At 41.3% G+C, this 27,713-nt stretch overlaps 1 protein-coding gene across 2 annotated transcripts in view; it reads right to left on the reverse strand.

Moving 5' to 3' along the window:
- PRIM2 (DNA primase subunit 2) overlaps positions 1–27,713 on the reverse strand; it is a 364,278-nt gene that overhangs the window by 40,580 nt on the left and 295,985 nt on the right. For both annotated transcript variants that reach the window (XM_055406862.2, XM_055406864.2), the window contains exons 11-12: positions 15,591–15,717; positions 1,968–2,050 (exon numbers count right to left, since the gene is read on the reverse strand). In XM_055406862.2, the coding sequence (XP_055262837.2) occupies positions 1,968–2,050; positions 15,591–15,717 (210 nt within the window). The remainder of the gene's footprint in view (positions 1–1,967; positions 2,051–15,590; positions 15,718–27,713) is intronic.

Consider the following 27,713-nt stretch of genomic DNA (forward strand, 5'->3'; position numbering starts at 1 on the left):
TCACAGTTCTCTGCTGACTTTTGTACCCAGCACTTCCTAATGCATTTCTTTCCTCTCCCCCCATTTCTGCTCTGTCCTCTCTGATTTTACTTCCTTCTACTATCTGACAAAGGGAAGTGTGAGCCAAGACTGCATCCTGAGTCCTGGCTTTGACTCCCTCCCCCTCTTTCATTATCTGCTCCCCTCTCCCAGAGAAAACTCATGACAATCAGCTCTAAAGCAGACTGGGGTTGAGAAAACACCATGGAGTCAGAGGCCTTACTTCCATCTCTGGCACCAATGACTCAGGAGCTGTGCAGCCATATTACAACCCCCCCAACTCCACAAAAGAAGCACTCTCCTCTAGTGTTCATTCCAATCCAATTTATTGTTAGACCTACAAATCTAACCCAAAAGAACACCAGATTCCAGCTGGAACTTCTCTGCTGCTGCTGCTAAGTCACTTCAGTCGTGTCCGACTCTGTGCGACCCCATAGACGGCAGCCCACCAGGCTCCCCCGTCCCTGGGATTCTCCAGGCAAGAACACTGGAGTGGGTTGCCATTTCCTTCTCCAACGTGTGAAAGTGAAAAGTGAAAGTGAAGTCGCTCAGTCATGTCTGACTCGGAGCGACCCCATGGACTGCAGCCTACCAGGCTCCTCTGTCCATGGGATTTTCTAGGCAAGAGTACTAGAGTGGCTTGCCATTGCCTTCTCCGGGAACTTCTCTAACACACTACAAATCTGTCATTTAACTGTCCTAGCTCCAAACCTAATCTCTCAAACCAACAAAAACTCCTTTCAAGTGACCTACTAATGTTGATATACTGGTGCCACCAATACCTCAAGCTTGAAATGCTAGCAATCCTATACACTTATTGCCTTTTATTCATACTTTCTCTCTTCCTAGCCACCTCCCATACACTCATGGTCTATTTCAGAGAGCATCCCTTGCAAGAAGTGATCCTCAGCCTCCCAATCTGGTTACCAATTCCTGTATGCAGAAGAACCAAGACACTCTATGTGTGCCTCTCTCACAAGACTTAGGTTTTATAGGAAGATGGATTTATATATAAGACTTAGGTTTTATAGGAAGATGGATTTATATCCAATTCTTCTTAGCATCTGCAAATAGCTGGGCACCTTGGACACTGCCTTTTCCAGAGGATGGAAAAACCAAGATACGAATTCAATTGATTAAACTCAATATAAACTCTGGACACAGTAGAAACAGAATTTTCTAAAATTATTATTTTTTTCAAGAAAAACTGATATATAATGAATTAGATGTTCTGGCTCTAAAATAGTGTTCTTCTTAAGCTAAGAAAGTAGAAACTCCTTTTAAATGCCTTCAAATCCCAAGCCAACTCACAAAGAGAGCACATCTTTGTGAGCTCACAGGTTTTTTTTAAAAAGCATGTTTATTAAAAGACACACTCTTAAACATTTGCTGTTACCTTCAAGTATTTTCTTTTTTACCTAAGTGGTTTCTGAGACAAAGCATCTGATAAACCATTGGACCTGATGAACTATCCTCCTAAGTGTGGATCTGATTAGTAAATCAGAACACGCAGGCAGCACACACTGTGTTACCTTTTGCTTCAACCTCCCACAGCACAGAAAGTCTCCAAAATGCAACATGATGTCATTGATTTTCAGCTTCATTAATAAGCTTCAATGCATTCCTCTAAAACCTTATTTTCTAAAATGCCCCCCACTGAGATAGTAAAGCAAATAGAGAGGGAAAAAAAAGGGGGGGGGGCTGTTTCAGCTTTATTACACAAAAATGTTGCCTAGCAGACAGAAGAACTAGAATATCCAAGGAGTCTAAACCAGAGAAGCCAAAGCTTTGGCTTAATTCACTTAGAACAGGGGCTGTTTGGACTGAGGCCAAGCAGGGAGTACACAGCATCCCTGCTAGAACAAGACATGAAACCGAGAGCCTATCCACTGTCTAGTTGCTGAGACTGCGAAAAGGGTCCGACTTACCTGGCTGATCCCTGTGGGAGGGATCTTGTAGGCCTGCAGTTTCTGCCTCAGCAGCTCGGGGTCGCTGTGTCGGAACGGGCAACCTGGCAACGACAAGCAGCACAACAGCAGGTTATCCACCCAGACTCAACACAACAGCACGCTCGAGAGGCTCCTGAGCACCCCTCGATTGTCCAACAGCCTATTAATGAAAGGGTTAACTGCCCATGGGTGCAGCTGCTTTCCTCTCTCTGTCTAAGTGATAGCTGAGCTGTGTGTTATCAGGGCACTACAGGCTTGAGAGTGACACAAAGCTTCCAGCATTCTCAGGAGAGACTGCCACTCACTAGGAAGGGGGAACAGCTTTAATCATGCTACTTGCTAACAACCTGAAATAATCACCAAGTAGCTATGAAGCAGTTTACCTAAAAATTTCATTCAATCTCACATTTTTTAATCCAGTTTTAAAAAATACATAAAGGCATAAAGGCAAATAGATGGCATAAACGAAAAGAAAAAATGTGAAAACTCTACAAAATATAAAAATCTCACATCATTTACAGATGTTAATTTTACACCTACTTCCCCACATCTAAGGTCAGGGGCAGCGGCCGAAAGGAGCTTCCCCACGTCCAAGGTAAGGAGCAGTGGCTGCGCTTTGCTGGAGCAGCCATGAAGATAGACCCCACGACCAAGGTAAGAGAAACCCAAGTAAGACAGTAGGCACTGAGAGAGGGCATCAGAGAGCAGACAGACTGAACAGACAACTAGCCAATCTGATCACACGGACCACAGCCTGTCTAACTCAATGAAACTAAGCCATGCCGTGTGGGGCCACCCAAGACGGATAAGTCATGGTGGAGAGGTCTGACAGAATGTGGTCCACTGGAAAAGGGAATGGCAAACCACTTCAGTATTCTTGCCTTGAGAACCCCATGAACAGCATGAAAAGGCAAAAAGATAGGACACTGAAAGGTGAACTACCCAGGTCCATAGGTGTCCAATATGCTACAGGAGATCAGTGGGGAAATAACTCCAGAAAGAATGAAGGCATGGAGCCAAAACAAGAACAACACCCAGCTGTGGATGTGACTGGTGATAGAAGCAAGGTCCGATGCTGTAAAGAACAATATTGCATAGGAACCTGGAATGTTAGGTCCATGAATCAAGGCAAATTGGAAGTGGTCAAACAGGAGATGGCAAGAGTGAACGTCGACACTTTAGGAATCAGCAAACTAAAATGGACTTGAATGGGAAAATTTAACTCAGATGACCATTATATCTACTACTGTGGGCAGGAATCCCTTAGAAGAAACGGAGTAGCCATAATGGTGAACAAAATAGTCCAAAATGCAGTACCTGGATACAATCTCAAAAATGACAGAATGATCTCTGTTCGTTTCCAAGGCAAACCATTCAATATCACAGTAATCCAAGTTTATGCCCTAACCAGTAATGCTGAAGAAGCTGAAGTTGAACAGTTCTATGAAGAACTACAGGGCCTTCTAGAAATAACACCCAAAAAAGATGTCCTTTTCATTACAGGGGAATGGAATGCAAAAGTAGGAAGTCAAGAAACACCTGGAGTAACAGCAAATTTGGCCTTGGAGCACGGAATGAAGCAGGGCAAAGGCTAATAATAGAGTACTGCCAAGAGAACACATTGGTCATAGCAAACACCCTCTTTCAACAAGACAAGAGAAGACTCTACACATGGACATCACCAGATGGTCAACACCAAAATCAGATGGATTATATTCCTTGCAGCCAAAGATGGAGAAGCTCTATACAGTCAGGGAAAACAAGACCAGGAGCTGACTGTGGCTCACATCATGAACTCCTTATTGACAAATACAGACTAAAATTGAAGAAAGTGGAGAAAACCACTAGTACATTCAGGTATGACCTAAATCAAATCCCTTATGACTATACAGTGGAAGTGAGAAATAGATTTAAGGGACTAGCTCTGACAGACAGAGTGCCTGATGAACTATGGACGGAGATTCGTGACACTGTACATGAGACAGGGATCAAGACCATCCCCATGGAAAAGAAATGCAAAAAAGCAAAATGGCTGTCTGAGGAGGTCTTACAAATAGCTGTGAAAAGAAGAAAAGCGAAAAGCAAAGGAGAAAAGGAAAGATATACTCATTTGAATGCAGAGTACCAAAGAATAGCAAGGAGAAACAAGAATGCCTTCCTCAGTGATCAATGCAAAAAAAATAGAGGAAAACAACAGAATGGGAAATTTCTCTTCAAGAAAATTAGAGATATCAAGGGAACATTTCCTGTAAAGATGGGCTCAATAAAGGACAGAAATAGAAGGGACCTGACAGAAGCAGAAGATATTAAGAAGACGTGGCAAGAGTACACAGAAGAACTGTACAAAAAAGATCTTCACCACCCAGATAATCACAATGGTGTTATCACTCACCTAGAGCCAGACATCCTGGAATGTGAAGTCAAATAGGCCTTAGAAGCATCACCACGAACAAAGCTAGTGGAAATGATGGAACTCCAGTTGAGCTATTTCAAATTCTGAAAGATAATGCTATGAAAGTGCTGTACTCAATATGCCAGCAAATTTGGAAAACTCAATCAGTGGCCACAGGACTGGAAAAGTTCAGTTTTCATTCCAATCCCAAAGAAAGGCAGTGCAAAGAATGCTCAAAAGTGAAAGTGAAGTCGCTCAGTCGTGTCCACCTCTTTGGGACCCCTTGGACAGTAGCCCACCAGGCTCCGCCATTCATAGGATTCTCCAGGCAAGAATACTGGAGTGGGTTGCCATTTGCTTCTCCAGGGGATCTTCCTGACCTAGGGCTCGAACCCAGGTCTCCCGCATTGCAGGCAGACGCTTTACTGTCTGAGCCACCAGGAAGTCTGTTTTTAAGAATGCTCAAACTACCACACAGTTGCACTCATCTCACATGCCAGTAAAGAAATGCTTAAAATTCTCCAAGCCAGGCTTCAGCAATACATGAACGATGAACTTCCAAATGTTCAAACTGGTTTTAGAAAAGACAGAGGAACCAGAGATCAAATTGCCAACATCCAATGGATCAGCGAAAAAGCAAGAGTTTCAGAAAAACATCTATTTCTGCTTTACTGACTATACCAAAGCCTTTGACTGTGTGGATCACAATAAACAGTGGACAATTCTGAAAGAAATGGGAATCCCAGACCACCTGACCTGCCTCTTGAGAAACCTGCATGCAGGTCAGGAAGCAACAGCTAGATCTGGACATGGAAAAACAGACTGGTTCCAAATAGGAAAAGGAGTACATCAAGCGTGTATATTGTCACCCTGCTTATTTAACTTACATGCATAGTACATCATGAGAAACGCTGGGCTGGATGAAGCACAAGCTGGAATCAAGACTGCCAGGAGAAATACCAATAACCTCAGATATGCAGATGATACCACCCTTATGGCTGAAAGTGAAGAAGAACTAAAGAGCCTCTTGATGAAAGTGAGAGCAAAGAGTGAAAAAGTTGGCTTAAAGCTCAACATTCAAAAAACTAAGCTCATGGCATCTGGTCCTATCACTTCATGGCAAATAGATTGTGAAACAGTGGAAACAGTGGCTGACTTTATTTTTCTGGGCTCCAAAATCACTGCAGATGGTGACTGCAGCCATGAAATTAAAAGATGCTTACTCCTTGGAAGGAAAGTGACCAACCTAGACAGTCTATTGAAAAGCAGAGACATTACTTTGTCAACAAAGGTCCGTCTAGTCAAGGCTATGGTTTTCCCAGTAGTCATGCATGGATGTGAGAGTTGGACTATAAAGAAACCTGAGTGCCAAAGAATTGATGCTTTTGAACTGTGGTGTTGGAGAAGACTCTTAAGAGTCCCTTCGACTGCAAAGAGATCCAACCAGTCCATCCTAAAGGAAATCAGTCCTGAATATTCATTGGAAGGACTGATGCTGAAGCTGAAACTCCAATACTTTGGCCACCGATGTGAAGAGCTGACTCATTTGGAAAGACTCTGATGCTGGGAAAGACTGAGGGCAGGAAGAGAAGGGGACGACAGAGGATGAGATAGTTGGATGGCATCACCAACTCAATGGACATGGGTTTGGGTGAACTCCGGGAGTTGGTGATGGACAGGGAGGCCTGGCATGCTGTGGTTCATGGGATCGCAAAGAGTCGGACCTGACTGAGCGACTGAACTGAACTGAACCCAAAGTGCAGAATCAATACAAATTTAGAGGAATCCCAGATGGAAATGAGGTGAACAAATAGGAAGATACTTCATAGAAAAATGACTTATAGGAGGTATACAGAATCTCTATATTATTTCATAAGAAAAATAAAGACAGACTACTAAAACCACTGGCATAAACAAGAACACAGAAAATATCTAAAAGCTGTATATCCAAAATCCGGAAAATTTTAGATATTTTAATAAGAAACTACAATGATAAGTCAACATATTTTATTTAAAATTAACACAGGAAGCCAGAGCAATTTTTTTTCAGTCATAGCTGATGGACCTGTAAGTTAATTAGAAACAATTGTGCATTATTAATGAAATCAATGGGAAATTGGCTGCAACAAAAACAATGGAAAAGAGCCCAGAAGCTAAACAAATGTGGTTCAAGAGCCTTAACTACGAATAAAAGCACACATGGTAACAGTGGAGTCCTACAAATATGAAAGTCACCAAATTCACAGTAGTATATATTTTATTAAGATCAACACTGTAACTCGTTTAGTACCAGGAAGTGTGATAAGCAGGTGCACAGCATGTGGCTAAGAGTCTGGAGCTGCCCTTCCTGCATCTGAATCTCGGTTTACCAGCTAAGGACTGGGGGGCTGTGTGTATGTCTGCATCTTGTTGTTGACTCAGCTTCACTCTCTGTCAGCGTGGGAAATACGTAGAAGAGCTCCTGTGAGAATGGTATATAAAGCCCTTTCACACTCCCAGCGTACAGGAAACACACCTCAACATGGATGAGCCAACAGTATTATTCTAAAAAAATATGTCATATAATGAAATTGCAAAAGATCCCAATGAGAAGGAAATGAGGCTTAGTTAAGTCCAGAATTATTAAAAGTGAAAGTCGCTCAGTCATGTCCAACTCTTTGTGACCCCATGGACTATATAGTCCATGGAATTCTCCAGGTCAGAATACTGGAGTGTGCAGCCGTTCCCTTCTCCAAGGGATCTTCCCAACCCAGGTCTCCCACACTGCAGGGAGATTCTTTGCTGTGTGAGCCACTAGAATTATTAAAAGACACCAACAAGAGACAAATTAACTGAATTGTCCAAATTGCACTTGAAATACTGTCCGTGCCTGTATGAAAAGGTCAGAAAGGGCAAAGCCAAGAAGAAACCAAAGATTGACAAAAAGTCACAGATCACAAAAATCCTTTCAAAGCTTTGCTCACAATAAGAAAACAGAAGAAACAATCCACCTCGGGAGTAGGGAAGCTGGTGTTATTTTTGACAAATGACAGAAAGAAAACAGAATTCAGCAATTCCGAACTTTGCTTCTATCTTCTAACAACCTTCCAAACTGGAAAGGGCTGAACTCACAAGGTAACTGAAGGTAAAGGGAGTATAGATACAACTCACACTGTTCCAGCCAAGTGTTGAAGAAAACTGCCCAGCACACATTTGGGGAAGGGATGGATAAACAGTCTGGAGTACAGTTCTACCTACATTGAGTCAAGATTGGCTGAACAACCAACCGTTCCCGGCAGCACTGGTTAATGAAACGCTGTCAACCGAGGGGACTACAGAGCGGTGCACACTACCCAAACCTGAAAGGACGGAGACTTCAGGTTTCCCGCCTGGCACAGAAAGAGCATAGAGGTTTTCACTTCATCCCAACAAGTAAAAAGCTGAACAGACTGGAAATCAACAACTCCACTCAGATCCATCAGAGAAATGAGGTCACAGGGCAAAGCACTGCTGCCAAAATCAGAGAGAGAGGCAGACACAAGACACCAGGAGCAGAAGCCTCTGCAGGAACCGGCACCGGTGGAGGAACTCCCACCCTAGAACAGACAGATTTCTGGTCTCTGTGTGGATGACCCTGAGAGACGGAAACACCAGGGCAACCAGCCAGAGGAGGCCACACTGTGCAGCTGAACATCAGGGGCCCCATGATGTGCTCTTTCTAACAGAGAAACCCACTCATGTTCCAGCATGGGGATAAGCCAAGGCACCATCCAAAAACATTCTGGAGCACTCTGTTCTATTTAGCAAGGCTGCCCTCAGGAGAAACCATCTTACCTGAGTTTCACCTGTCTGGAGGAATGGAAATGCCCAGTTCCAGCCTCCTCTGACCACTCTGTCCCCTTGGAAGCAGGGAAGCTGAGAATCACTCATGAAGTTCACAGCCACAGCCACAGCCACACTAAACACTGTCTAGAGCCATCCCCCTCCTGCTCACCAGCACATCACTATAGGCGAATGTACTAGATTTCTGTACACCATGCATGTCACATCTACCTTTCAACAAAAAATTACAATATGAAGAGACTGAACACATGTCAGAACCAAAGCCAGATATGGCAGTTTGCTGGCATTATCAGACTGGAAATTTAAATTAACCATGATCAACATGCTGAGGGCTTTAATGGAAAAAGTAGACAACATGCAAGAACAGATGTGTAGCATAAGCAGACAGATGGAAATTCTAAGGAAGAATCAAAACGAGAGATATCAGGAATCAAAACACTAACAGAAATGAAGAATGCCCTTTTGGACTTAATAGCAGACACAGCTGTGGAAAAAACCTCTATGCTTCAGGATATGTCAATAGAAATTTCCAAAGGAAAAAAAAAAAAGGAAAACTGGGGGGGAAAAACAAAACAAAAAAACAAGAACAAAATAGCCAAGAACTGTGAATAACAAAGGTGTCACATATGACAATTTGAATCCCAGAAGGAGGAGAGAAAAATGAACAGAAGCAATAATAACAGAGAATTTTCTCCAAATTAATGTTAGATACCAAACCGCAGACCCAGGAAGCTCAGAGAACACCAAGCCCAAGCAGGATAAATGCCAAAAGAAGATAGTGAAGCATATTATATTACATTATATTATTATAGTATAGTATAGTAATAATTTAGAAAATCAGTGACAAAGGAAAATCTTGAAAGAAGCTAAAGAAGAAACATCTTACCCACAAAGAAAAAACTTTGAACTTATCCTCAGAAACTATGCAAGAAGAGAGTGGAATGAAACAGTTAAACTGTTGAGAGAAAAAACTCCCTCAAAACCAGGATTGTGTACCCTACAAAATTCTCCATCAAAAGAGACAGAGAAACAAGGAGTTTCTCTGACAAACAAAAATTGAAGTAATATGTTTCCAGATCTCCAAGGCAAGAAACTTTAAAAGAAGTTCTTCAAAGACAAGTAAAATGATATAAACCAGAAATACAGATCTACCCGAAGAAGATCTGAACATCAGAGAACAGGAAAGGTAATATACAAACCTTTGCTTTTCTTATCCATAACTAATCTAATAGATAACAGTTTGTTCAAAGCAATGGGAACAATGTATTCTATTATGTAGGCTTATGTATCTATCTGCATGTGTTTATATATTCTTATTATAAATGAAATGAATGACAGAAGGATACAAGGGAAGTAGAAATATTTGTTATTATAAGGCACCTGCATTACTTGTGCCTGACATGGTGACCATAAAAGAGACAGATTAGTTGTACATAGATATGAAAACTCCTTAAAAGTAAAACCAATTTAGAAAGTAATAAAATAACAGATATGTTAAGAAGAAAAAAAATGGAATCATATAAAATACTCAGTTAAAACCACAAAAGGCAGAAAAAGTGTGGAAGACAAAAACAGAAACAAAGAATAAGGACAACAAATAAAAAACAGTAACAAATACAGCTGCATTAACCCAAACGCATCAATCATTACTTTAAACGTGATGCTGCTGCTAAGTCGCTTCAGTCATGTCCACCTCTGTGCGACCCCATACATGGCAGCCCACCAGGCTCCCCTGTCCCTGGGATTCTCCAGGCAAGAACACTGGAGTGGGTTGCCATTTCCTTCTCCAAAGCATGCATGCGTGCTAAGTCACGTCAGTCGTGTCCAACTTTGTGCAACCCTATGGACAGCAGCCCACCAGGCTCCTCTGTCCACGGGATTCTCCAGGCAAGAATACTGGAGTAGGTTGCCATTTCCTTCTCCACGGTCACCCATTAAAAGCAGACTGTCAGAGTAGATCAAAATCAAGACCCCACTGTATGTTATATACAAGAAAGCCACTTTAAAGACACACATGGATTGAAAGGAACTGAAGAGCAAGATACACCATGCTAACACAAACCAAAGCAAGTGGGAGTATATATTACTTTCACACAGAGTACACCTCAGAGTGTACTTTTATGCAAGATAAAAAGGGTCTTTACATAACAATAAGGGGTGAACACTCCAAGAAGACATCCCATCTGTAATGCGCATGCACTTAACAACACAGCAGCAAAACACACAAGGAAACACCCGACAGAACTGCAAAGAGAAGTCCTGGCCCCACTGCTGGCGACCTCCACACCTCTATCAAGCTGGATGGGTCCTGCAGGAGAGTCAAACACAGGAGAGCGCCTTAGCACTCACCAGAGATAGAAATGATACCCACAACCAGCTACATCCAACAGCTGCAGACAGCACATCTTCAGCTCACTGCGACAAGCTCTGCCGCAGGCCATGTCAATATGGGGACAGCTGAGCACATGGAGGGCAGAGTTCACCTAGGAACTCTATCTCTTGCTCAGTATTGCTGTGGACCAAAAACTGCTCAAAAAAAACAAAGATTATTCATTAAAAAAAAGAGAGAGTAGATCAGTGTATCTAATAAGCAATATGAGCTTCCTGAATGTTTGCTAAGTACAGCAGTCCCTCAGCATCCGTGGGGACTGGTTCCAGGACCTGCCCAGGATACCAAAGTCTGCAGGTATCCAAGTCCATTGGCTGGGCTTCCATATCCAAGATTCCACATCCTCATACTCAACCAACCTCAGATCCTATAGTACTGTATATATTTGTTGGAAAAAAATCCACATGCAAGATGGACCCTTTGAGTTCATATCCTTGCTGTTTAAGAGTCAGCTGTGTATTATTTTCTAGCTGATAGAGTATAAACTAAAAACAAAATTTTAAAAAGGAGAATGGACAGGAATAAATTAGAAAAAATAACAGAGAGAAGAAATACAAAATCCTGCTTTTAAGGTAACAAATGTCAAAAATCAATATTATAGTAATTCAAGTCTATGCTCCAACCAGTAACGCTGAAGAAGCTGAGGCTGAAAGGTTCTAGAAAGACCTACAAGACCTTCTAGAACTAACACCCAAAAAAGATGTCCTTTTCATTATAGGGAACTGGAAAGCAAAAGTACAAAGTCAAGAGATACCTGGAGTAACAGGCAAATTTGGCCGTGGAGTACAGAATAAAGCAGGGCAAAGGTTAATAGAGTTTTGCCAAGACAACGCATTGGTCAGGCAAACACCCTCTTCCAACAACACAAGAGAAGACTCTACACACGGACATCACCAAATGGTCAATACCAAAATCAGATTGATTATATTCTTTGCAACCAAAGATGAAGAAGTTCTATACACTCAGCAAAAAAATGACTGGGAGTTGACTGTGGCTCAGATAATGAACTCCTTATGGCAAAATTCAGACTTAAATTGAATAAAGTAGGGAAAAGCACTAGACCATTCAGATATGACCTAAATCAAATCACTTACAATTATACAGTAGAAGTGACAAATAGATTCAAGGGATTACATCTGATAGACAGACTGCCTGAAGAACTATGGATGGAGATTTGTGTCCTTGTATAGGAGGCAGTGATTAAGATCATCCCCAAGAAAAAGGAAAAATGGTTGCCTGAGGAGGCCTTACAAATAGCTGTGAAAAGAAAAGAAACAAAAAGCTAAGGAAAGAAGGAAAGATATTCCCATTTGAATGAAGAGTTCCAAAGAACAGTAAGGAGAGATAAGAAAGCCTTTCTCAGTAACCAGTGCAAAGAAATAGAGGAAAACAATAGAATGAGAAAGACTAAAGATCTCTTCAAGAAAATTAGAGATACCAAGAGAATATTTCATGGAAAGATGGGCTCAATAAAGGACAGAAATGGTAGGGACCTAACAGAAGCAGAAGATATTAAGAAGAGGTGGCAAGAATACACAGAAGAACTGTACAAAAAGGATCTTCACGACCCAGATAATCACTCACCTAGAGCCAGACATCTTGGAATGTGAAGTCAAGTGGGCCTTAGAACACATCACCAGGAAAAAAGCTAGTGGAGGTGATGGAATTCCAATTGAGCTATTTCAAATCCTGAAAGATGATGCTATGAAAGTGCTGCACTCCATATGCCAGCAAATTTGGAAAAGTCATCAGTGGCCACAGGACTGGAAAAGGTCAGTTTTCATTCCAATCCCAAAGAAAGGCAATGCCAAAGAATGCTCAAACTACCACACAATTGCACTCGTCTCACATGCTAGTAAAGTAATGCTCACAATTCTTCAAGCCAGGCTTCAGCAGTACATGAACCATGAACTTCCAGATGTTCAAGATGGATTTGGAAAAAGTTGAGGAACCAGAGATCAAATTGCCAACATCTGCTGGATCATTGAAAAAGCAACAGAGTTCCAGAAAAACATCTACTTCTGCTTAACTGACTACACCAGAGCCTTTGACTGTGTGGATCACAATAAACTGTGGAAAATTCTTAAAGGGATAGGAATACCAGACCACTTTATCTGCCTCCTAAGAAATCTGCATGCAGGTCAAGAAGCAACAGTTAGAACTGGACTTGGAACAACACACTGGTTCAAAATCAGGAATGGAGTATATCAAGTAGTCGGGAAAGGAGTACTGTGTATTGTTACCCAGCTTATTTAACTTATATGCAGAGTACATCATGAGAAATGCTGGGCTGGATGAAGTAACCTCAGATACACAGATGACACCACCCTTATGGCAGAAAGTGAAAAAAAAACTAAAGAGCCTCTTGATGAAAGTGAAAGAGGAGAGTGAAAAAGTTGGCTTAAAACTCAACATTCAGGAAACTAAGATCATGTCATGTGGTCAAACTATATCATGGCACATAGATGGGGATTGCAGCCATGAAGTTAAAAGACTCTTGTTCCCTGGAAGAAAAGCAATGACCTAGACAGCATGTTAAAAATGTAGAGACATTACTTTGCCAACAATGGTCCATCTAGTCAAATCTATGGCTTTTCCAGCAGTCATGTATAGATATGAGAGTTGGACTATAAAGAAAGCTAGTGTCAGACTTTATTTTTGGGGGCTCCAAAATCACTGAAGATGGTGACTGCACCCATGAAATTAAAAGATGTTTACTCCTTAGAAGGAAAGTTATGACCAACCTAGATAGCATATTAAAAAGCAAAGACATTACTATACGAACAAAGGTCCGTCTAGTCAAGGCTATGGATTTTCCAGTGGTCATGTATGGATGTGAGAGTTGGACTGTGAAGAAAGCTGAGTGGCAAAGAATTGATGCTTTTGAACTGTGGTGCTGGAGAAGACTCTCGAGAGTCTCTTCGACTGCAAGGAGATCCAACCAGTCCATCTTAAAGGAGATCAGTCGTGGGTGTTCATTGGAAGGACTGATGCTGAAGCTGAAACTCCAATACTTTGGCCACCTCATGAGAAGAGTTGACTCATTGGAAAAGACCCTGATGCTGGGAGGGACTGGGGGCAGGAGGAGAAGGGGATGACAGAGGATGAGATGACTGGATGGCATCACCGACTCGATGGACAAGAGTTTGAGTAAACTCTGGGAGTTAGTGATGGACAGGGCAGCCTGGCGTGCTGTGATTCATTGGGTCGCAAAGAGTCACACACAACTGAGCGACTAAACTGAACTGAACTGAAGCACCAAAGAACTGATGCTTTTGAACTGTGGCATTGCAGAAGACTCTTGAGAGTCCCTTCGACTGCAAGGAGATGTAACCAGTCCATCCTAAAGGAAATCAGTCCTGAATATTCATTGCAAGGACTGATGCTGAAGCTGAAAGTCCAGTACTTTGGCCACATAATGCGAAGCACTGACTCATTTGAAAAGACCCTGATGCTGGCAGATGGAAGGCAGGAGGCAAATGGGATGACAGAGGATGAGATGGTGGGATGGCATCACCAACTCGATGGACATGAGTTTGAGTAAGCACTGGAAGTTGGTGAAGGACAGGGAAGCCTGACGTGCTGCAGTCCATGGAGTTGCAATAATTCGGACACAACTGAGTGACTGAGCTGAAACTGAAGTAAATAAGCAATGTGTTGAGGACCTGGAAACAGACAGAACCCTCTCTTCGAGAGGTGCACTTGGCCACGTAAATTCCTTGGGTATAATTACCAGGGTGTAAATTACTCCCTAGAGAAGGCAATGGCAAGCCACTCCAATACTCTTGCCTAGAAAATCCCATGGATGGAGAAGCCTGGTAGGCTGCAGTCCATGGGGTCGCTACAAGTCAGACAGGACTGAGCGACTTCACTTTCACTTTTCATTTTCACACATTGGAGAAGGAAATGGCAACCCACTCCCGTGTTCTTGCCTGGAGAATCCCAGGGACGGGGGAGCCTGGTGGGCTGCCGTCTCTGGGATCGCACAGTCAGACACGACTGAAGTGACTTAGCAGCAGCAGCAGCAAATTACTCCCTGGTGTAGCCACTGGGCTACAGACTTTCTCACCACAGGTGTCTGGTCAGTTGCTTTCAACATTTAGAAGACATAAAAATCATCCAGGAATTTGAAAATAAATCTGATTTTATGCATCTGAGGGTGGAGTCTGCAAGTCTGCATTTCTAAAAGTTTCATAAGTGCTGGACATGAGAGGTGAGAACCACTCACTGAATGTTCCAGGCCTGGCCACCCCTGTGTCTACTAAACAAATGCTCTGGACACATAAAGCATCTTCCTTAAAATTCCACTTGGCATTTTCTTTAGATCTTTAACAGCTTGCAACTGTATGATCTTCTAAAACAGAATTTCATTTAAGATGCTAAAACAAAGTTAGGCACACATACTGTAGTCAGCCCTGGTAATCTAGAAAATTTAATGAATATGAACTATTAAATCTTTCTGTCACACATCAGACAAATGGGGGAGCTCTTCAGGGTATGCTCAAATAATTATTTTAGAAAAAAAGGTGTTAAATTCAGCAATCTACAGAAAACAGATTAACTTTTTTTAAACCTACAACTTAGGCAAATTGATAGATATGTGAAGTCATGACTTGTTAAATTCCTCACTTTGCCTTTGTTTGTTAATCAGATAGAAAATTAATTAATCTACCCTTCTAAAATCTGAGGCACTCAACTTTAAAAAGTTTTGATGAGCTGTCTAAGCCACATGCAGAAGAAAGAGAACAGCAGGTGAAGAAGCTGGAGGCCTGAAGAGCCTGGCTCAGCACAAAGCAGAACACAGCGGGACTACATTCTCTTACTGGCCCAGCTCAGTAATAAAACAAACTATAAGAGCCAGTGGACCTCTGGCTTGACCTGATGACTGACAAGGGAAGCCACAAGCCCGCTCCCTTTAGTAATGCAAAGTCTGCTGCACTGTTCCCTGCAGAGCTCCTGGGTTTCTGTGCATTACAGACACATCAGAGAAAGCACTTACCGTGATAATCCCCTTGGCCTGGCGTATTGGTGAGGATGATCTTCATGCAGCTGTAAGGTGTGTAGTCTGTCCTCTTGCCTTCCTTTCCGTAGCTGTGACGGATGTTGTAAGAGTAGCCTTTATCAAACTGATCGGAGGAAAAAGAGAGAAGAGACAAATTAAGCCAGCATTGAACTGATGGTGTCAGCAGTACCAGCTGGAATCAAAGCGTACAAAGTAACATTTTCTAAAATAAATTCAGCATTCACGGCAGATGTACGTCTATATCAGACACAACATTTGGGTCCTTTATAGGTTTTTAAAGGTGCAAAACTTAAAGGAAATAAATTTATCAGGTTAGAGACAGTTAATGTTTATATGTTTAAAAATGATGATAATTCTTTCCTGAGAAGAATAATCAATTTGCCTTTTCTTGGCTTGATTCCAAAGATCATGCAAGAATCATCTTCTCTATCCACCTTATACTAGTCTTCCCTGAATTCTCCATCTTGCCCAATCTACTTCTGAAGGGCCTCCTGGTATAATTAATGCCTCCCCTGCATTTTCACTACACAAAAGCAAGCCATCAGCAAATGCTTCAAGAATGAAAGAATACTGTGACGGCCTCCTGCCAGGAATTCCCGACTCATGTTCAACAAGCAAGGTAACTACACAGGCAGGACTCTGCACCGGTGGGATAAAAAGGAACTCATCTTTATTGAAAGGCTCAGTATAGTAGGTCTAAGCTGTCCAATACTTTAAAGAGCGCAGGAAGAAGAATCAAGAGATGAGAAAGCACTGTGGGTTTCTACAGATGAGACTTTTTTCACTGAGGAATACAGCTGATGTACAATGCTGTGTCAATTTCTGGTGTACAGCAAAGTGATTCAGGTACGCATATACATACATATATTCTTTTTCAGATTATTTTCCAGTATAGGTTATTATAAGACATTGAATATAGTTCCCTGTGCTATACAGTAGGACCTTGCTGTCTAGAAAGGAGATTTTTTATTTTGAGGCTATAATCCACATTGAGCGACACGCGAAGATATCAAGCCTCCAGTTTGATGAAACACACACCACCATCAAGAAACGGCATGTTTCCATCATTCACAGAGCTCCCTCAAGCCCCTTCACAGCATCTAACCCAACCTACACACCCAGAAGCATCCACTGGTTTCACTTATATCACCATGTCTTTAAATGTTCTACAACTTCACATAAATGGTATCACCTACAACTTGGAACTTGCCTTCTACCTCTACAAGGATCAAATTATGAGCTGCTTCAGCTGTTGACCTTCAGACTCCCCTGAAAGGAGTTCAATTTGGAGATTAGGAATGAAGCGCACTGTGCTCTGGGAAAAAATGGCAGAAGAGGTCTTCAGAGAGTTAGATATTTTCAGGATAAGATTTTATGAGCCTAATTCTTGCATCTCCTTGTATCTATGAAAGTACTAAAATCCTTCATGGTGATGTCTCTTCCTTGTAATGAGCAGTAAGCCTCACAAGACTAGCAGAAACCTGTGCAAAAAATATGGGATTGATTTTGGGTACTTCCCCTTCCCCAAACTGAGAAATATACTGACCTCCCTGCTAGTTCTTCAGAGCACTTTCTGAGAGGAATCTGAGATGCTGTCTCCTGAGCTATAGTCCTCAATTTGCCCCAAATAAAACTTAACTCACAACTCTCACATTGTGCTTTTTGTTTGGTCAACACGCCAAAGTAGCATATTATGGGATGGTATATCTGGTACCCACAAGTGAACTGGAAAACACATTTTCCAACACCATTTACTGAAGATAACTTATTCCATTGTTCTACAAGTTCAGTTCAGTCGCTCGGTCATGTCGGACTCTTCGCAACCACAGCACACCAGGCCTCCCTGTCCATTACCAACTCCCGGAGTTTCATCAAACTCATGTCCATTGAGTCGGTGATGCCATCCAACCATCTCATCCCCTGTCATCCCCTTCTCTTCCTGCCGTCAAACTTTTCCAACATCAGGGTCTTTTAAATTGAGTCAGCTCTTCGCATCAGGTGGCCAAAGTATTGAAGTTTCAGTTTCAACATCAGTCCTTCCAATGAACACCCAGGATTGATCTCCTTAGGATGGACTGGTTGGATCTCCTTGCAGTCCAAGGGACTCTCAAGAGTCTTCTCCAGCACCACAGCTCAAAAGCATCAATTCTTTGGCACTCAGCTTTCTTTACAGTCCAGCTCTCACATTCATACATGACTACTGGAAAAACCATAGCCTTGACTAGACGGACCTTAGTTGACAAAGTAATGTCTCTGCTTTTTATTATTTTTATTAATTTATTTTAATTGTCTCTGCTTTTTAATATGCTGTCTAGGTTGCTCATAACTTTCAAGGAGTAAGCGCCTTTTAATTTCATGGCCACAATCACCATCTGCAGTGATTATTTTTTGGAGCCCAAAAAATAAAGTCTGACACTGTTTCCACTGTTTCCCCATCTATCTGCCATGAAGTGATGGGACCAGATGCCATGATCTTAGTTTTCTGAATGCTGACCTTTAAGCCAACTTTTTCACTCTTTGTTTTCACTTTCATCAAGAGGCTCTTTAGTTCTTCTTTACTTTCTGCCATAAGGGTGGTGTCATCTGCATATCTGAAGATATTGATATTTCTCCTGGCAATCTTGATTCCAGCTTGTGCTTCCTCCAGTCCAGCGTTCCTCATGATGTACTCTGCATATAAGTTAAATAAGAGGGTGACAATATACAGCCTTGACGTACTCCATTTCCTATTTGGAACCAGTCTGTTGTTCCATGTCCAGTTCTAACTTGCTTCCTGACCTGCATACAGGTTTCTCAAGAGACAGGTCAGATGGTCTGGTATTCCAGACCTGAACATTCTTGAAGAATGTTCCACAATTTATTGTGATCCACACAGTCAAAGGCTTTCGCACAGTCAATAAAGCAGAAAAGATGTTTCTCTGGAACTCTTGTTTTTTCGATGATCCAGAGAATGTTGGCAATTTGATCTCTGGGTCCTCTGTCTTTTCTAAAACCAGCCTGAACATCTGGAAGTTCACAGTTCACGTATTGCTGAAGCCTGGCTTGGAAAATTTTGAGCATTACTTTACTAGCGTGTGGGACGGGTGCAATTGTGTGGTAGTTTGAACATTCTCTGGCATTGCCTTTCTTTGAGATTGGAATGAAAACTGACCTTTTCCAGTCCTGTGGCCACTGACGCTGCTGCTCCTGCTAAGTCGCTTCAGTCATGTCCAACTCTATGTGACGCCACAGACGGCAGCCAACCAGGCTCGCCCATCCCTGGGATTCTCCAGGCAAGAACACTGGAGTGGGTTGCCATTTTCTTCTCCAATGCAAGAAAGTGAAAAGTGAAAGTGAAGTCACTCAGTCATGTCCGACTCTCAGCGACCCCATGGACTGCACCCTACCAGGCTCCTCTGTCCATGGGATTTTCCAGGCAAGAGTACTGGAGTGGGTTGCCATTGCCTTCTCCAGTGGCCACTGATGAGTTTTCCAAATTTGCTGGCATATGCAGTGCGGCACTTTCACAGCATCATCTTTTAGGATTTGAAATAGCTCAACAGGAATTCCATCACCTTCACTAGCTTTGTTAGTAGTGATGCTTTCAAAGGCCCACTAGACTTCACATTCCAGGATGTCTGGCTCTAGGTGAGTGATCACACCATTGTGATTATCTGGGTCATGAAGATCTTTTTTGTATTGTTCTTCTGTGTATTCTTGCCACCTCTTCTTAATATCCTCTGCTTCTGTTAGTTCCCTATCATTTCTGTCCTTTATTGAGCCCATCTTTGCAGGAAATGTTCCCTTGGTATCTCTAATATTCTTGAAGACATCTCTAGTCTTTCCCATTCTATTGTTTTCCTCTATTTCTTTGCATTGATCACTGAGGAAGGCTTTCTTATCTCTCCTTGCTATTCTTAGGAACTCTGCATTCAATTGGGTATATCGTTCCTTCTCTTTGTTTTTTGCTTCTCTTCTTTTCACAGCTATTTGTAAGGCCTCCTCAGATATCCATTTTGCTTTTTGCATTTCTTTTTCTTAGGGATGGTTTTGATCCCTGTCTCCTGTACAATGTCACAATCCTCTGTCCATAGTTCATCAGGCACTCTTATCAAATCTAGTCCCTTAAATGTATTTCTCACTTCCACTGTATAATCATAAGGGATCTGATTTAGGTCATACCTGAATGGTCTAGCAGTTTTCCCCACTTTCTTCAATTTCAGTCTGAATTTGGCAATAAGGAGTTCATTATCTGAGCCACAGTCAGCTCCTGGTCTTTTTTTTTCCTGAGTGTATAGAGTTTCTCCATCTTTGGCTGCAAAGAATATAATCAATCTGATTTCGATGTCAACCATCTGGTGATGTCCATGTGTAGTCTTCTCTTGTGTTTAGAAGAGGGTGTTTGCTACGACCAGTGAGTTCTCTTGGCAAAACTCTATTAGCCTTTGCCCTGCTTCATTCTGTACTCCATTGCTCTATAGGTCCATTCTTTTGCCAATGTCTTACTGTCCTTGTTACATCTTTTAAGCATGTCTCAATTTCAGGTAATGTAAATCCTCTTGCTTTGCTCTTTCTCAATATTATTTAGGCTATTTTATGTCCTTGCTTTTCCTTATAAACTTTAAAATCAGTTTATCAATTTCTACTTTAAAAAAAAGAAAAAGATTGCTGGAATTTTCAGCAGTCAGTAGCTTATGGTTTCATAACTACTGATGTGCCCCCAAGCAATCTACAGCCAGGAAAACAAATGGCATTTCAACTGAAAGAAAACTTTCAAGAAATAAAAAAATCTTTCCAATTATCATTACATTTCACTGGTGAAAACAAGAATGTTAAAAGTTTCAGCAAATATCTTTTATGGACAACTTCTGTTTAGTTAGTCATAAGCATTTAACTATAATCAATCTGTTTGTGCAAACTTTTAGGTATGAACTGAATTTAATTAGACAAAATATTTCTCTACGTTCCTCAGAAAACACTGAAAGAACTTTTCAGTCAGCCATTCTATTTAATGAAAAGCTACTCTCTCGAAGGAAAAAAAGCTAACATTAGTATCTTCCCCTTCCCTTTTCCTTCCAGTTTATTTACCATTTATATGTATGTATATCTAAATTTGGACCTTACTAATTCTCCAGGCTATTCACATATTTATCATACAAACTGTCCGTCTAGTCAAGGCTATGGTTTTTCCCATGGTCATGTATGGATGTGAGAGTTAGACTGTGAAGAAAGCTGAGTGCCGAAGAATTGATGCTTCTGAACTGTGGTGCTGGAGAAGACTCTTGAGAGTCCCTTGGACTGCAAGGAGATCCAACCAGTCCATTCTAAAGGAGATCAATCCTGGGTGTTCATTGGAAGGACTGATGCTAAAGCTGAAACTCCAATACTTTGGCCACCTCATGCGACGAGTTGACTCACTGGAAAAGACTCTGATGCTGGGAGGGACTGGGGGTGGGAGAAGACGGGGACGACAGAGAATGAAATGGCTGGATGGCATCACCGACTCAATGGACATGAGTTTGAGTGAACTCCGGGAGTTGGTGATGGACAGGGAGGCCTGGCATGCTGTGATTCATGGAGTCACACAGAGTCAGACACGACTGAGTGACTGAACTGAACTGAAGTCTCCAAGCTATTCACATATTTATCATACAAATTGTCTTCTTCAGTTTTCAAACTGGCACACTCTGGAAATATTGTGCAGAAGGTACATTTATTGGGTGATGTTTTAGGGAATACTTTTCAGGTGTCCACATCCACAACTCAAAGGAACATCTCTAAGTACTTATATGGGAAGGGGCGTGAGAACAAGGTGGAAGCGCTCTTTTCTGTCTTGGCTCCTCCAACCCACCCCAGCCAGCAATAGGAGACACCAGAAAATCAACAGCCTGAAGGTGGTCAAGCAGAAGCTGGCACCCTTCCAAATTAGTCCTAACATTCCAGCTGTGGCACTGCAATCTGATTTCTTCCTAAGTTAGCAATAAGTTATTTTCAGAGCCACTGTGTCACCAATGGAATTCAAGAAATGCGATAAAGCAGGTGCATCTTAATCCTCTCCTGCTGGACTATTTCAGAGTCCCTCACAAGTCTGCCTCCTACCCCAGCCCCACCCACAGCTCAGAGACTGCATTTTATTATATATTTTTATAGTATTTACACCCAACCAAATCTACTCAGAAGCCATAAGTATATATAAACCTCTAATTGCCAAGAGTCATGCATGGTCTTCCTTAGAAGAAAGTATTCCCTGCCAAGAAAAGCCCCCAGATCAAGTATTATTCCTACTGGCAGGACGTCAACACCTGCCTTTCATAAGTCAAGCCTGCCTTGCACAGTTAAGTGAGAATAGTTGAAAAACAAGTATTCTTCAGAGAGAGATTTATATTCAAAAAGGAAAATCTTCTTGACCTCAGTGAGGCAAAACAACCATAAATGTACGAGCAGAGAAGAGAGTAAGGATATGGCAATTCTAACAAAGACATAGTCGATCCCTTTTTGTGGGTTGTTTCCTACTCACAAGAATCTGGAACTCTGGTTTACATATTGAGAAACACACAGAGGGTAGATCTACCAACTACAGAGGCCAGTCCTTCACTGCCCAGATCCAGCATCCCACACATCATCATGAGGGACCCGAAAGCTAAAAGGAAGGCACAGCTCAACAGCAGAGCCATGTGTCGAAACAGCTGCCCTGGGGAAGGGCGTGAAGCCACCATAGGCTCGCTATGACACCCATTCTTGCCAGCTCTCCTGCAGCTGGTGACCTGTTGATTCTCACTCTTCCTGCCACTTCTCTAAAGCTTTGCTTACAGTGTTCATAACCAGAACACATACCATAAGCATTTAATACACAGCGCCCCCATTAAATGCTTACTTACTAAATTACTCAATTATCTGTACAACTAATCTTGTTATTGTTCACCTACAGATTCCAAGTACTTCTCTTCAACTCTTAACTTTAGCCACAGTTTAACTCTTTGAAAGATCACTGAAACATCACACACTCTAACCAAACAACACATTGAAGCAGGCTTGGAAACTGAAGATTAGTAGTTAAGACAAGTGCTTTAAATCAAACACTCGAATTGAAATCCTCTCTACTATGTGTTAACTGTGTGACCTCGGGCAAGTGACTCAACTTCTTTGTAACAATTCCCTTACATAGTATATAAAAACAAAGGAGTAACATTTCACTCACAGGTTTGGTATGACAATTAGCTAATAGCTCATCTGAATAAAGCATTTGGCGTACCATCAAGCACAGAATTAGCTCTGCACTGAATATATTCTCAATCAATATTAAAAAAAACCAATCCAATCAAAATATCGCCAGAATACATAACTAGACATTTCTCCAAAGAAGACATAAAGATGGCCAACAGGCAACATGGAAAGATGCTCAACATTACTAATCATCAGAGAAATGCAAATCAAAACTACAGCAAGGTATCCCTTCACACTGGTCAGAATGACCATCATTAAAAGTCTACAAATAACAAATGCTGGAGAGGATATGAAGAAAAGGGAACCCCTCTACATTGCTACTGCTGGTGGGAATGTAAGCTGGTGCAACCACTATGGAAAGTAGTATGGAAAGTAGTTTTAGTTTAAAAATGAAAAATAGAGCTACCATAAGATCGTGCAATCCCATTCCTGGGTATATATCCACAAGAAGGAAAACTAATTCAAACTGATACACACACCCCAAGTCCAAAGCAGCACTATGCACAACAGACAAGACATGGAGACAACCTAAATGCCACCTGCAGACGAATGGACAGAGAAGATGTGGTACAGGCACACATGGCCTACTACGCAGCCATAAAAGAGAACGAAGTAATGCTATCTGCAGCAATACAAATTGACCTAGACATTATCATACCTAGCAAAGTATGTCAGACAAAGACAAATATCACATTATCATTTATACATGGAATCTTAAAAAATAAATGGACACCTTATCTTTGACAAAGTAGGCAAGAATATAAAATGGAGAAAAGACAGTCTCTTTAACAAGTGATGTTGGGAAAACTGGTCAGCTACTTGTAAAAGAATAAAACTAGAACACTACCTAACACCATACACCAAAATAAACTCAAAATGGATTAGAGAGCTAAATGTAAGACCAGATTCTATAAAACTCCTAGAGGAGAACATAGGCAAAACACTCTCTGACATAAATCACAGCAGGATCCTCCAAGACCCACCTCCCAGAATATTGGAAATAAAAGCAAAAATTAACAAATGCAACCTACTTAAAATCAAAAGCTTCTGCACAGCCAAGGAAACTATAAGTAAGGTGAAAAGACAGCCTTCAGAATGGGAGAAAATAATAGCAAATGAAGCAACTGATAAAGGATTAATCTCCAAAATATACAAGCAGCTCCTGCAGCTCAATTCCAGAAAAATAAACGACCCAATCAAAAAATGGGCCAAAGAACTAAACAGACATTTCTCCAAAGAAGACATAAAGATGGCTAACAAACACATGAAAAAATGCTCAACATCCCTCATAATCAGAGAGATGCAAATCAAAACCACAATGAGGTACCATTTCACACCAGTCAGTATGGCTGCTATCCAAAAGTCTACATGCAATAAATGCTGGAGAGGGTGTGGAGAGAAGGGAACCCTCTTACACTGTTGGTGGGAATGCAAACTAGTACAGCCACTATGGAGAGCAGTGTGGAGATTGCTCAAAAAACTGGAAATAGAACTGCCATATGACCCAGCAATCGCACTCCTGGGCATACACACCGAGGAAACCAGAATTGAAAGAGACACATGTACTCCAATGTTCATCGCAGCACTGTTTATAATAGCCAGGACATGGAAGCAACCTAGATGTCCATCTGCAGACGAATGGATAAGAAAGCTTTGGTACATACACACAATGGAGTATTATTCAGCCATTAAAAAGAATGCATTTGAATCAATTTTAATGAGGTGGATGAAATTGGAGCCTATTATACAGAGTGAAGTAAGCCAGAAAGAAAAATATCAATACAGTATACTAACACATATATATGGAATTTAGAAAGTTGCAAATGATAACCCTGTATACGAGACAGCAATAGAGACACAGATGTATTGAATAGTTTTTGGGACTCTGTGGGAGAGGGTGAGGGTGGGATGATTTGGGAGAATGGCATTGAAACATGTATGTTGTCATATGTGAAACGAATCACCAGTTCAGGGTCGATGCATGTTACAGGATGCTCAGGGCTGGTGTTTGGGGATGACCCAGAGGGAGGATAAAGGGAGGAGGGAGGTGGGAGGGGGGTTCAGGAGGGGGAACTCATGTACACCCGGGGCAGATTCATGTCAATGTATGGCAAAACCAACCAACATAATATTGTAAAATAATTAGCCTCCAATAAAAAAAATAAATAATAAAAATATATAGTTATGTTTGAGACTCCATAAAAGTCTCAGCAAAAAAAAAAAAGGGTCTATGGTTATATAAATAATCAGGTCAAGTTTTTTGAGAACAGATCTATTTTTTAAACAAGTCTTGATTTGGTTATATTTGGTAAAAATGAGGGTGATTTTAGGGAGAAAAGGATGTTTCAATAAATGTTAAATCCCAGTTTGTTAATGGCGGTCTACCAGTGGAGGTAGTAAGACTCATTTCTTGGATAGTTCCTTGCTGTTATATGATATTAATGTAAAATTTAATTGAATTCTTAAAGAACACCCTCAGTTTATTTCTGAAGCTTATCTCAGTGATCTATCTTTGGATGAAGATCAGATGCCTCATGACCTGCAAACAGGTCTAAAATAAAAAAAAAAAAAGGACATAATTTAAAGGACTGTCTCCAACCTGGATGGAAGAACTTTTTTCAGAAGAAACTACACTACACCAGGATGAGAAGATGACGACATCAGAGGTAGACAGCTTGCCCAAGATTCTGGACCTGATTCGTATGATCATTTCTAATGTTTTCTTGACTTCTTAGCCCTCTGCATATAAATCAAATGCTTTTCTACCATAGGCTTGATCCTATGCTAATTTTAGAAATTAATCCAATTGTCAGGTTTGTAGACATGTAAAAGCTCATTCTGCTTATACAAAAACTCTGTTAGACTTGTGCCATCCTAATGTCCTTAAACCATGGCAACAGTCTGCTTCTAAATTGGAAAATTAAAAACAATAGCTGGAAATCAGAGTCAGGGCTATGGGAAATCCAAGATGGCTGCTTGGCTTTTCCCAGCTCCCTGACAAACCTCATTTTTTATTTGATGGGTTAAAGCCTCCCTGGCTACAGGGTCCCCATAATGAAAAATCACGGACTATTAAGTTTTGTAAATTGTTAAATTAAGTTTCTAGTTTTGTTAATGTCTAGTGTTTATTAAGACTCACTGCTGAGACAGTTCCTTGTTACGTGATACTGCTAAAAGATTTAATTCAGTTATTAAAAAGGACACTCTAGGTTAGTTTCTAAGGCTTATCTCAGTAACCAATCTTCAGATAAAGGTCGGATGCTCCATAATGTACAACCAGGAGATTAACACCAGACTATAATCATTTAACAAATGAAGTCAGGTGACTTGGGGTATACCAGGCTTTATCTAATGAAAGTTCTTGACTTATAATTCTTATTTTACTAATAACTGCCAGCTATGGCTATATTATTTTCTATGTCACTTGTTTCACTGAGCCTGTGATATAATGCTGAACTGACAGTTCCCTATGAGATCAATAATTGTAATAACGTGACTCTGGGTATGGGAAAAAGCAACAAGAGGGAATATTTTCCTGGACCAGGAGGCTAGTAAGACAGTGGTCCAGAGACTTTTGCTACTTGCAAGGCCTGGTCCAATTTTAGCACACTGAGTGGCCCATCACTTCCCTAGACCTGGGAATGAGCCTTACCAGCACCGCAGGACACAATGGCCATGAAATGGTGTCACATAGTCAGATATGTGGCTATGAAGGGACCCTGCTGACTGGAAGTTGGTACTTGCCAGCTGCCTCTACAAAGATTACATCATGACCATTGCAAGCTGCTGACCTTCAACACCCCCTGAAAGAAGTTCAGGGTGAAAATCAGGAATGAGGCACTCTGTGCTCTGAAAAAAAAAAAAAACTGGCAGAACAGGCCTTCAGATAGTTAGATCTTTTCAGAAAAAGGTTTTATGAGTTCCAATTCTTGCATTTTCTCATACCTAGAAAAACACTGACGTCATTAATGGTGAAATCTGCTTTGGCTATTAAAAATTTTTTTTTTTTTTTACAATTAAAAGTCAAAATAGAGTAGCTATGGTTCAGACATCCTAGGAAATAACTATTTCCCAGATATCCTGAAAAATTATGTTATGGGTGTGATTTCAGATTAGACACTGTGACCTAATGTAGAACTTAATGCTCCTGTAATGCATTTTTGCTTCTGTACTTTGTTTGCTGCTCGTAAAACCAAAGTTACTCCATTTTAAGATATGGTTGTTTTTAAGTAAAGATTCCTAAAATTGTTTTTGAAAAAATAAAAAAGAAAGAAAAAAAAATAATACAAAAGAACTTATTTACAAATCAAAAACCAATTCACAGACAGAGAAAAATTTTAGAGTTACCAAAGAGGAAAGTGAGGAAGGGATAAATTAGGATTTTGGTATTAACATATACACTGCTGCTGCCATGTACTAGCTAATTCATATCCAACTCTTAGCAACCCCATGGAATGTAGCCCACCAGGCTCCTCTGTCCATGGGATTTCCCAGGCAAGAATACTAGAGTGGGTTGCCATTTTCTTCTTCAGGTGATCTTGCTGACTCAGGGATTGAACTTGAATCTTCTGCTTGACAGGTGAATTCTTTACCACTGAGCCACGTGGGAAACCCAACATATACGCATTCAGTTCAGTTCAGTTCAGTCGCTCAGTCATGTCCGACTCTCCGAGACCCCATGAATCACAGCACGCCAGGCCTCCCTGTCCATCACCAACTCCCGGAGTACACTCAAACTCATGTCCACAGAGTCGGTGATGCCATCCAGCCATCTCATTCTCCATCGTCCCCTTCTCCTCCCACCCCCAACCTTTTCCAGCTTCAGAGTCTTTTCCAGTGAGTCATAAACAACAAGAACCTACTTATAGTAGAGGGAATTATAGTCAATACCTTGTG

This window comes from Moschus berezovskii, chromosome 23, assembly GCF_049115385.1.
Source record: "Moschus berezovskii isolate FMDL1 chromosome 23, NW_MosBer_1.0, whole genome shotgun sequence".
Classification (NCBI taxonomy): Eukaryota; Metazoa; Chordata; class Mammalia; order Artiodactyla; family Moschidae; genus Moschus; species Moschus berezovskii.